The sequence below is a fragment of the Xenopus tropicalis genome, chromosome 9 (genome assembly GCF_000004195.4).
Source record: "Xenopus tropicalis strain Nigerian chromosome 9, UCB_Xtro_10.0, whole genome shotgun sequence".
Lineage (NCBI taxonomy): Eukaryota > Metazoa > Chordata > Amphibia > Anura > Pipidae > Xenopus > Xenopus tropicalis.
In genome coordinates this window covers 76,093,799-76,105,987 of record NC_030685.2, presented here as the reverse complement: position 1 = coordinate 76,105,987, position 12,189 = coordinate 76,093,799, and the positions used below count along the sequence as shown (strand labels likewise).

At 36.2% G+C, this 12,189-nt stretch overlaps 1 protein-coding gene across 37 annotated transcripts in view; it reads right to left on the bottom strand.

Moving 5' to 3' along the window:
- neb (nebulin) overlaps nucleotides 1–12,189 on the bottom strand; it is a 137,689-nt gene that overhangs the window by 62,655 nt on the left and 62,845 nt on the right. For 33 of the 37 annotated variants that reach the window (XR_004220488.1, XM_031893462.1, XM_031893465.1 and 30 more), the window contains 17 exons: nucleotides 11,820–12,131; nucleotides 10,179–10,382; nucleotides 9,981–10,085; nucleotides 8,972–9,076; nucleotides 8,324–8,635; nucleotides 7,439–7,543; nucleotides 7,221–7,319; nucleotides 6,308–6,412; nucleotides 5,366–5,473; nucleotides 4,919–5,230; nucleotides 4,695–4,799; nucleotides 4,504–4,608; nucleotides 4,209–4,313; nucleotides 3,281–3,388; nucleotides 3,066–3,179; nucleotides 1,720–1,917; nucleotides 616–720 (listed from right to left, as the gene is read on the bottom strand). Coding sequence is in view for 36 of the 37 variants with exons in the window: in XM_031893462.1 (XP_031749322.1) it covers nucleotides 616–720; nucleotides 1,720–1,917; nucleotides 3,066–3,179; nucleotides 3,281–3,388; nucleotides 4,209–4,313; nucleotides 4,504–4,608; nucleotides 4,695–4,799; nucleotides 4,919–5,230; nucleotides 5,366–5,473; nucleotides 6,308–6,412; nucleotides 7,221–7,319; nucleotides 7,439–7,543; nucleotides 8,324–8,635; nucleotides 8,972–9,076; nucleotides 9,981–10,085; nucleotides 10,179–10,382; nucleotides 11,820–12,131 (2,607 nt within the window). In the remaining variant the exon portion in view is untranslated. The remainder of the gene's footprint in view (nucleotides 1–615; nucleotides 721–1,719; nucleotides 1,918–3,065; nucleotides 3,180–3,280; nucleotides 3,389–4,208; nucleotides 4,314–4,503; nucleotides 4,609–4,694; nucleotides 4,800–4,918; nucleotides 5,231–5,365; nucleotides 5,474–6,307; nucleotides 6,413–7,220; nucleotides 7,320–7,438; nucleotides 7,544–8,323; nucleotides 8,636–8,971; nucleotides 9,077–9,980; nucleotides 10,086–10,178; nucleotides 10,383–11,819; nucleotides 12,132–12,189) is intronic. The other 4 variants (XM_031893478.1, XM_031893480.1, XM_031893484.1 and 1 more) reach the window with 1 other exon arrangement.

The window sequence follows — 12,189 nt, the reverse complement described above, 5'->3', positions numbered from 1 at the left end:
AAATCAAGTTTGTATATAATTTAGTTTTTCCACTTGAAGTCATTTATTAGGTTCACTTGTTTTTTTCTGTGTATTAATTTGGACAGTTTAAGACTAGAAATGATTAAGACTAGAGTGCAAGCTCTGTGCCCATGCTTTTTAGGAGGGGTTATATTGTCTAGACTGGGAGGCAGACACATTTTCTCAGTGTATTTATTGAAAAAAGTCTAGAATCTGAAAAAACTTGACCTTAAATTGCAGAAAAAAACTCGATTTGACTAAATTCGCATTCTACTATTCATTTTCAATAGATCAGCAAAATCTCAAATGTTTGAAAAGAGATTTTTTTTTCAAGATTCGAGGTTAGAAAACTAAAAATTAAACATCAAATTTTTCCACTGCAAAAAACTTGAATCTCGAATTTTAATAAATCTGGGCTGAAATGTTATTTCTATATAATAAGATGATTGTGCATATTTATGTAAGACTGCCGTATACCCATCATTTTTCCCAACTCTTTTTGTCTTTCTAATTTGTCCTTTTGTGCCTAAATAACTAATTATGGATATAATAGTATAGGAATGAATAATTAATTTGGCTGAATCATTATCATTTCTTAGACCAACTGATGCTTACTTGACTCTGAAGGTTGTATGATGACTTAGCCCGGACGATTTCTGGGGTATCCCACACATAGCACCCAAGGCCCTTCAGCCAGTTCAGATCATCTTTATATAATACCTAGAACAAGAAAAACATTTTTTATTGCATTTTATTAAAAACAATTGTAAATAAATATTCCAAATAAGGCATATCATAACACTACTCACATTTCTAACACTACAATTGAGTACAGGTATGGTATCTTTTATCTGAAAACCTGTTATCCAGAAAGCTACTGTAAGGTCATCTCCCATAGGCTCCATTTTAATCAAATAATTAAAAATTTTAAAACATGTTTCCCTTTTCTCTGAAATAATTAAACAGTAACTTGTACTTGATCCCAACTAAGATATAATTACCCCTTATTGGGGGCAGAACAGCCCTATTGGGTTTATTTAATGGTTAAATGATTCCCTTTTCTCTGTAATAATAAAACAGTACCTGTACTTGATCCCAACTAAGATATAATTACCCCTTATTGGGGGCAGAACAGTCCTATTGGGTTTATTTAATGGTTAAATGATTCCCTTTTCTCTGTAATAATAAAACAGTACCTGTACTTGATCCCAACTAAGATATAATTACCCCTTATTGGTGGCAGAACAGCCCTATTGGGTTTATTTCATGGTTAAATGATTCCCTTTTCTCTGTAATAATAAAACAGTACCTGTACTTGATCCCAACTAAGATATAATTACCCCTTATTGGGGCAGAACAGTCCTATTCGGTTTATTTCATGGTTAAATGATTCCCTTTTCTCTGTAATAATAAAACAGTACCTGTACTTGATCCCAACTAAGATATAATGTTGTAGGTAAAACAATCCTATTGGGTTCATTTAATGTTTAAATTATTTTTTAGCAGACATAGTATGTAGATCCAGTAGACCCTAGGTCCCAAGCATTCTGGATAACAGGTCCCATACCTGTAATAACAACAGCTTGAAAATCTTTCAAGAACAATGAATAGAATAATAATTTAATCAGCTACTTTCCAACATATGTACTTGTTACAGAACTCTTCCTATGTACTCTGACTAGCACGCATAGCAGTATTATAAAGAATCCTGTTACATACATCGCTCAAAATCTCATTGGCTTTCCTTGCATGGATTACGCCTTGCTCGTCAGGCAGACATGTCCATTCATGAAGGTAGTGGCGATATTCAATGTCACTCAGGATCTGCTGACACTTCTTTGCAAGAACATTGTTCAACATGTCCTTAGGAATATGAATCTTTGTTTTGTTGTCTTCATAAGCTTTATGGTAGGCCAGCTGGAATGTGAAAAAAGATAACGTTTTTTGCTGTACAACATTTTCAAAGTAATATATTTTATAATAAGGACATTTTGTGTAATGTTTTCATCTTTCCCAAAATATCAATAAAAAATAGTCTTAATTTGCCTTTTCTAAAATATGCTAGAGATTTCATCTTATTTTGTTTAGACCCAAAACCTTTTGACTATATTCGGTTCCATCTGTTCTGGCAACCCATATGTAGCCCTCCGTATAAAAAGATGCCTTGGGGAAGTCAATCTACATTATTGTGCCTGGTTTATATCACATGTATTAGTTTCTAGGTTTTAACCTTTGTAAAGAACTAGATGTGTTGAATGCTCAGTTAAAAAAGTAATAATTCTAAATAAGCTGTAATGTCCAAGCAACCAAACTTGGAGCAATTGATGCTGCTTTCTACACAGGGAGGCCCATTTATCAACACTATCATTTTCGTGGTTTTAGAGTTTTTTAAAACCACGACTAAACTTATTTCCGCTAATGCCACCAGTGCCAAGTGAATTATTAAAACAGCCTGTTTAAAAAAGCATGAACAAAAAAATTTGGATAAAACATGAAAAACTGAAATTGTTCATGTTTTTCAACAAATGGAGCGTCCCAAAAATCTGCAAACCTCTAACACCACAAGGCAAAAGAAGATCTTTCAATTGACCTCAACAGTCTTTAGATGGCATATTTTTTCTTTCAAATTTGTCACAGTTTTGGTGCAAAATAAATGGTAAAAAAATACTTATATTTTTTGCGTGAATAATTCATGTTTTAGTGCAAAAAACATGTATATAAACATTAATAAATGCCTCCGTATCTGACTCCTATCTAAAAACTAGTTTATTCAGATACCACTCATAGCCCTTGTCTCTGTGGAATCAGAATTTTTATCTTCATATTGGTACTAAAGGAAAAATACCTTGGTTGTATAGACTCTTTTCAGAAACGTGTCTATTTAATTCAGTAAGGGTGGCTCTTTCTTTAATTTCTTCAGTTGCTATAAAAACCAAGATTTTCACAGTGGCACCATGTATATGAGTTTTATGCTTGCATGGAGAAATCCATTTCCTGATTGTTATGTTTTAAAATTAGGTGACCCATACTGCTTACATAGAATTAAAAACGGTTAAAACCATTACCATGTTCCTCATCTTCTGGAACTGTAAGGACTGCACCACACTCTGGAAATCATTTATCTTCCCTCCGGCAAGGTAATGTCCCTTCTCCTTTTCATGGAGCTCTTTGTATTTTATCTACAAAACAAAAGAGATGATTCTCAGCAAATCGTATGCTCAAATTTGGATTGAAAATAATATTTCATTTTGATATGACCTCACTTAATGAAGAAACTTACATCACTTGATGCAAGCCTTGCTTGCTTAGCTCCAACCAAGGGCCAGTAGTCAGGAGGCAGCTGGTATCCCAAGGCCTTACTGCTGTCCCATGAATCTTTGTATAATTTCTGGAAATGGTAAATGGTACAGGTGAAATGTAAAATATTGTTCATAATCACAATCAGTTTCTTTAAGCGACTATTTGTGAGCACCATGAGAATTGTTTTTAAGATGCAAGCTACATAGGTAGCATTATGTATCCAAATAACAGCTTTTACCACCATACAAAGACTTGTATGATGATTTTGAACGTATTCTGCTTCCTACTTAAGCAGCAAGTTTGAGTCAAATCTGCAATGGAAATATCTAGCACATAACATAGTGCTAATTTGTGGCACTGTACAAGTTATAGGAGCTCATAGTAGCTATGTATAGGCAAATATAGAATAGCTCCCACCTTGTTAGTCAATTTGTTAATCATTTTTCTCCAATAAATATTAAGCATAACTAAACAGTGTGGGGATCATTTGCCAATAGGAGCTTAAGGCCCTCCACAAGTATTTCTGTGTGGATCTGAGTTGCCCATCTCCATATAGTGGACCAACTATTCAGTGTTTTGTATCAGATAAAAATTATATCATACAAAGAAGTCTACAGAACCCTTAGGCAGTCCAGGGTTCTTAAGAATCCCATGAAAAGCCACATCAGGTGTTTGGACCACCAACTGGAAAGTCTAGGAGCCGGTGGTCCCTATCCCTTTCTGTGCTGGCTTCTTTTTATTTTTGCATTCTATGTATTTTCAGTAAACATATATGTATGTTTATACACATATGTATAGATCAAAGCTAAACTCAGAACTGTAGTATCCAAGGTGTCAGCACTACTGTAATTTTCTGGTGACTTATTTATGTGCTTCAGCAAAAGCAGAGACTTATCGTTATAAAGTACCTCACTAGTGAGTTTGGACATCTCTCTGGAGTGACTAAGCTGTGGAGTGTCTGCAGATCCGATGTAGTGGCCTTTTTCTAAGTTGAAGGTTTCTTTGTATTTTAGCTGAAAGAGAAAAATATAAAAAGTTATGAAATATTAAACCACACAACAGCCAGCATTTACAGGCTAAGAGCTGCTACGTCTTATAGTTCTGATCGTATTTTGTTAATTCACCAGACAGGGTGGATAAATGCTGAGACTCCCAATTATGCTAGAAGTAGGCTAAAGGCAGAACTACACAGATCAGACTTACATCACTTGTAATGACAGAGTTGAGCTTGGCAAGTACAACTGGTGGTGTGTCGACCACATGAGTATAGTTGGAGAAATTATCCTGTGCATCTTTCTTGTAGAATCTCTGCAATGAAAGAAATAATGCATTATTTCACATTTTGGAAGGTTCCCCATGGATAATTAGTGCAGAATTCTGAAAGTCCTCCTTACCTCATTAACAAGTTCCTGAGCTTTCCTCACTTTCTTGTGTTCCACAGAGTCAAGAGGAACCCATCCACATCCACGGATCCATTCCAGATCAGATTTGTAGATTGCCTAGAACAACAATGCTTAGTATTATTTACATAGCCAGTAGGCTTGGTCGTATTTGTCTGACATTTTATGGTGGTCATATATAGGATATCTCCATTTTGTGTACATTAAAAGCTACTTACATCGCTCTGGAGGTCATATGCCTTTTTAGCTTGTATACAGTCATTCTGATCTGGGTGACATGTCCATTGATGTAGATAATGGCGGTAATCAATATTACTAGCCACTTGCTGGCCCTGCTTGGCAGATTCAATCGATACCATATCACCAGGGATGTTGATCTTTGACTTAGTCTTTTGATAATTCTTTTGGTATTCTCTGTCATTCTGAACCAGGTTTATGTGCTTGAACCAGCGGAGCTTGGGGTCATCATTTAGGCTTGAGACTCCAATGTAGTGTCCTCTTTGTTTGATGTATTCTGCTTTGTATTTCAGCTAAAGATAGATATATATATATGGATAAATATAGCATTTGACAGTCCAAATGTAACTGGCATTAATCAGATTATGTCTAGGTTTGTTATGAGCAAAATGCTGTCACAGCCTTTTTTAGAATTATGTTGGTGTTACCTCACTCTGGGCTAAGCTGCTCTTTTTGGCATGGGTAAGTTGCACGGCATCTTTAGGAAGCAGGTAGCCAGTGGCCTTGATATTCTCCCAGCCTGATTTGTAGAGTTTCTGAAAGAAAAAGCAAAATCGATAAGCAAACAATCCTGTCTCAAGAGAGAGTATTACCTGGGCTTGCCTAGGCATTAACCTAACATTAGATATGTATTTTTTTTTGTATTGCTTCAAAGAGAGGTTGACTTGCCTAGGCAGTATCCCAGCTGTAAACCCAGACCCAGCAAAATCGATAAGCAAATAATCCTGTCTGAAGAAAGAGTATTACCTTGGGCTTGCCTAGGCATTAACCTAACATTAAATATGTATTTTTCTTGCTTGCCTAGGCAGTAGCCCAGCTGTAAACCCAGACCCTAGGGGGCTGATTTACTTACCCACGAACGGGTCGAATGGAGTCCGATTGCATTTTTTTCGTAATGATCGGTACTTTGCGATTTTTTCGTATGTTTTGCGATTTTTTCGGATTCTGTACGAATTTTTCGGATCCAATACGATTTTTGCGTAAAAACGCGAGTTTTCCTATCCATTACGAAAGTTGCGTAAAAAGTTGCGCATTTTGCGTAGCGTTAAAACTTACGCGAAAAGTTGCGCATTTTTCGTAGCGTTAAGTTTTAACGCTACGAAAAATGCGCAACTTTTCGCGTAAGTTTTAACGCTACGCAAAATGCGCAACTTTTTACGCAACTTTCGTAATGGATACGAAAAACTCGCGTTTTTACGCAAAAATCGTATTGGTAACGAAAAATTCGTACAGAATCCGAAAAAATCGCAAAACATACGAAAAAGTCGCAAAATGTTCGTTTTCAAGTCGGAACTTTTCCAATTCGGGTCGGATTCGTGGGTTAGTAAATCAGCCCCTAGGTGTCCGCACAGAAACCAAAAAATACTTACATCATTCACGTTCTTGGCTGCTTCTTTTGCTGTTAACAGTAGAGGAGAATCATTCACAGCAGTGTACTTGGTCTTGATATTGTTCCATGCTTCACGGTATTTGTACTTGAAAAACAAAAACAATGTTATTACGGTAGCTCAGGACATCTTGTGTCCATCTAAATGTCCTAGTATGAAAAAATTCCAGAAATTCAATTATAATCATAAAGAGCTAAGTTTACTTTTCAGTTGTTATATTTTACTACAGTAATTTGTTGCATGGTTCTTGTTGCATAATGTCTGTCAAGACAATTTTGAAGTGGATCATCTTTTCACTAAAATTAAATGCTTGGAGAAATTTCTCCAAAACACCACCCTAGAGCAATTATACTCATTCTCAAACCTAGCTGCTTTGGATCGTAACAGTGGCAGTCAGCAGTCATGTGGAGACAGCCAAGACTTTATTTTGGTATATTGGCTCACAGGACAAATGGGCAAACAGAGTATTGTTTGCAGTTCCATTAATGAACATATAAAAAGGAATTAAGCTGCCCAAGACACCAGAAATTATGCCCCAAAATTCTTGAGTCAGCTGTCTCAGGTCCCCAATATACGAAAAAAATATAGCAGCTCCCTATTCACTAGCACTGAAGCTATAATTTCACCAAGGAAGACAGCAATTTTACCACTTAATATTACCCTATAAACTCTAATAGGGTAATGGGAAAACAAGAGCATGGCCACAGAAATTGGCATGTGTAATCCTTTGTGCCACTTTATACAGTACAGAAGATTGAAGCTGCAGATATAATGAGTTTTTCTCAAATTTTATTATATATTTATTCATAAGAATTTCCTTGCCTAAGATTACACTGGGCACGCCTAAATAACTCAGAGACCTACATTTAAGAAGTGCCATCTGCATAATACTTACATCATTCAGAATATCAGCTCCTTGCTTGGCAGAAACATAATCCACTCTGTCGGTGACAGCGGTGAACTTCATAGTTTCGGGTTTGGTTCGATATTTCCTCTGTAAAATTAAAAAAAAGATTAAACTCAGCATTTTTGAGTAGCGAACCACTCTGGAATTAAATCTTAATATATATTTTGTAATAATCAGTAGAAAGTATATAAAATACAAAAACGTACCTCACTCAAAATGTCCTGTGCGTGTTTGACCTTCTTAACTTCACAGGAATCATTGGGCATCCATCCAATACCCCGAATCCATTCTAAGTCAGACTTATAAACAGCCTAAAAATATGAGAGATGATATATAATAAGACGTTTAGATTGCATTTTCGTTGATTCTTTCAATAAAATATAGGCCCAACATGTTAAATACTTTGGAGCGGCTACCAGAGAGTAGAAGTACTGGGTATATTGTTAAGATTAAAGGAAAACTACACCCCCAGAATAAATACTTAACCAATAGATAGTTTATATTATGTTACGTGGCCTATTAAAGAATCTCACCAAATTGGAATATATATATCAGTAAATATTGCCCTTTTACATCCTTTCTGTAACATCTAATTGGAAGAAGTGTGGAAGCAAAAGGAAGAACTATGTCCATTAATTGGCTGATGGGGCCTAGCATGTATGTGTGCCTTGGCTTGTTTGTGTGCACCGTGAATCCTATGATCCCAGGGGACGGCCCTTAATTCTTAAAATGGCAATTTTCTATTTAGGATTACCCAATAGCACATACTACTTATGAAAATACTGCTATTATGAAAATGGTTTATTTAGATGAAGCAGGGTTTTACCCTTGTTTATGCAATATATTTTTATAGAGTCCTAGCTTCTTACTTAATTAAGAATTAATTAAGTCATTACCTTTTCATGAGATGCATAATATCTTTGACCGCTGATTGTTTACTGTGCATTGTTTGATGACTAACCAATCGTAGTGTGCATTATAGGGACCTTAGATTATAAGATCCTCTGGGGCGGGGTTAATCTCTCATGAACAAGCTCAGTAAAGTGCTGCATAACGTGAATAACAGATAATAGTAATAAACATGGACTTACATCACTCTGCAGCTCATAGGCTTTCTTTGCTTGTATAACATCATTCTGGTCTGGAAGGCAGGTCCATTGGTGTAGGTATCGCCGATAATCAATATCACTGACCAGGGTCTGGCACAGTTTGGCTGACAGGATGGACACCATATCGGCGGGAAGGTTTACCTTCGTCTTTGTTTTCTCAAAGTTCTTTTTGTATTCAAGGTCACTTGGAAGTTTAGAAGCGTGCAGGTACCATGAAATTTTATTATCATCCTTAGCTGATTTGGCTCCAATGTAGTGACCTTTTTCTTTTTCATGGGTTTTCTTGTATTTGTACTAAAAAAAAAGGAGAATGTGCAGCAGCTATTATAACCAGTTTTTATTACTATACATAGAATTAGGGGTAATAATAAAAATAATTTGATGGAGATATATAAGGAAAGGTGGCCCAAGGCTCTATTGGTCTTTTATGGAGCTTTGGAGAAATAAACAACACACACTCCTTCCACCACTCTTGAAACATTGGCTTTATTAAGAAGCCTAAAATAACCATATATTTTTGTTTGGAAACTATTTTGCTATGGGCCTCATCTGAGAAAGATATTTCCTGCATGTACAGAGGATTCTGGGTATAATATACAAAGAAACTGATTTTTAAATGAGATTACTTACATCACTTGCAATATCCCTTGATGCTCTGGCAGCCTTTATAGCAATAGCATCTGGTTTGAGGTCATAGATCATCTTGACTTTGTCCCAGCCCATCCTGTAAAGTTTCTAGAATCAAGCAAACAGCAAAAAGTTATCAGTGGAATAAAATGTAAAAACGCAGTTTTTATTCCAGATGGAGATTTAATTACCAACATCATTTACTAATCATTATTTATGACACATAATAATGAAGCAAAATGCTAGGGGGCTGATTTACTAATCCACGAATCCGAATCCCGAATGGGAAAAAATCAGATTGGAAACGAACATTTTGCGACATTTTTGTATTTTTAGCGTTTTTTTCGTCACCATCGCGACTTTTTTGTGAATTGTCGTGACTTTTTCATAGCCATTATGACTTTCGTGAATTGTCGCGACTTTTTCATAGCCATTACGACTTTCGTGAATTGTCGCAACTTTTTCATAGCCATTACGACTTTCGCAAATTGTTGCGACTTTTTCGTATTGAGCGCTCGAAAAATTTGCGACAAGCCTGACCCTGGAATCCTGCATGTTTGCAGACACTCAAGCTGTAATTACATCTTTAGGAATCGATCCGACAAGCTGGTCGATTTGATAGGTTACTTCAACTGATTTGATAAATATCACATCAGTGGTGATATTTATAACTGTCTGAGCCTTTATGATTCGTTATCACAGACCAGCCTCAAGATGGCTGACCTGGCATATCAAAGCCAATAAAAGGCTTTGGTCAATGATTTCCTGCTACAATAAATATAGATATTGATCAATATTTACTGCTTTCCACTATCCTGGTACATCAATCTGATTTTAATCAAGTTCGTTATTTTCTTTCATGAATCCAAAAATCCTTATAGATCAATTGCACGTTTTGTGATTTTGACTAAGGACTCCTCATTGTGGACAAAGCAAAACAAATGATTAATGTTCCAAAACATAATGCTAACATACATACAGTAGATTATTTGAACAAAATGCAGTCACTTACATTGCTGACATTGATGGCATTGGCCCTTGATAGCATGATTTCAGGAGTATCGGGCATGACATGGATTGTCCTCTTGTCTGTCTCCCAAGCTTCTTTATATTTACTCTGTTTTTAAAAGAAAATAATGCTTTATAAGAAAATATATTTTTAAAAAACCTAAAGATTGCATACCATAGGGATTTACTCTAGTTGGCTTACCTCACTAATTTGATCAGCATTTGTTTTAGCCAAGACAATGCCGGGCAGGTCAACGACGCTGGTGAATTTTAAGCTGCTGGCAGGCTGGCGATACATACGGTCATTCAAAATGGTTTGGGCATTCTTCACTTTCTTAACTTCCAGAGATTCATGGGGGATCCAGCCACATCCACGGATCCATTCTAAATCGGATTTGTACACTGCCTGCATTTGCCAAAAAAAAAAAGCAAAATATAACAAATGTAACTGGGACACACATTTTAAAATTAAAAATCAACGAGCTACGGCAAAAGCTACCCAATTGCAGGCTGCTAACCAGATATTTAGAGGATTGCACGAAACAGGATTTCTAAAACCCCTGACCCATCATGAATGAAAGAGAAGATGATAGTAAGGTTGATATTTTCATGTTTTTACATGCAGGTATTGGACCCCTTATCCAGAAACCCATTATCCAGAAAGTTCCAAATTACGGAAAGGCCATCTCCCATAGACTCCATTTTAAATATTAAATTATATTATATATATATATAATTCACATTTTTAAAAATAATTTCCTTTTTCTCTATAATAATAAAACAGTACCTTTTACTTGATCCCAACTAAGATCTAAGATATAATTACCCCTTATTGGGGCAGAACAGTCCTATTGGGTTTATTTAATGGTTAAATGATTCCCTTTTCTCTATAATAATAAAACAGTACCTGTACTTGATCCCAACTAAGATATAATTACCCCTTATTGGGGGCAGAACAGTCCTATTGGGTTTATTTAATGGTTAAATGATTCCCTTTTCTCTGTAATAATAAAACAGTACCTGTACTTGATCCCAACTAAGATATAATTACCCCTTATTGGGGGCAGAACAGCCCTATTGGGTTTATTTAATGGTTAAATGATTCCCTTTTCTCTGTAATAATAAAACAGTACCTGTACTTGATCCCAACTAAGATATAATTATCCCTTATTGGGGGCAGAACAGCCCTATTGGGTTTATTTCATGGTTAAATGATTCCCTTTTCTCAGTAATAATAAAACAGTACCTGTACTTGATCCCAACTAAGATATAATTACCCCTTATTGGGGGCAGAACAGCCCTATTGGGTTTATTTAATGGTTAAATGATTCCCTTTTCTCTGTAATAATAAAACAGTACCTGTACTTGATCCCAACTAAGATATAATTAATCCTTATTGGAGCCAAAACAATCCTATTGGGTTTAATTACTGTTTAAATATTTTTTTTAGTAGACTTAAGGTAGGAGATCCAAATTACGGAAAGACCCCTTATCCGGAAACCCCCAGGTCCCGAGCATTCTGGATAATGGGTCCCATACCTGTAATACCAAGGGACTTTTGGGGGTAATGTAATAAGTATCGCTAACGGAACAACAGTTATAAATGGATCAAAATGGCGCAAAAAAATAGTCAGCGAACCCTTTGCATGTCTTGTGACAGTAGATTTATGACTGCAAATTTTTGGTTGTCAAGGGCGCAGTGAATTTAATAAAATTTCTCACTTTGCATTTAGATTTATGCCAGGTATTAAACATTGGCAATGTAATAAATGTTTAGTGCACAGTATTCGAGCAGCGCTAAAGATTCGCAAAAATGCCATATAGAACCCAAGCCATAACCTACATCACTCTGCAAATCATAAGCCTTCTTTGCTTGGATGACATCGTTCTGGTCTGGGAGGCAGGTCCACTGGTGGAGGTGGTGCCGATAGTCAATGTCGCTGACCAGTTTCTGGCAGTTCTTGGCTAACAGCACAGACAGCATTTCCACTGGAGTGTTGTATTTGGTCTTTTGCTTCTCAAATTCCTTCTTGTATACGCGGTCACTCTGGATCTTTGCGATGTGCATGGCCCACACAGACTTGGGATCATCCTGGAGGCTTCTGAAGCCAACGTGATGCCCTTGCTGCTTGCGATATCCAGTTTTGTATTTATACTGCATGAATACAAAATGGGTTAAAACACAAATCAGAATCCTTGTTTATAAGTTTTAA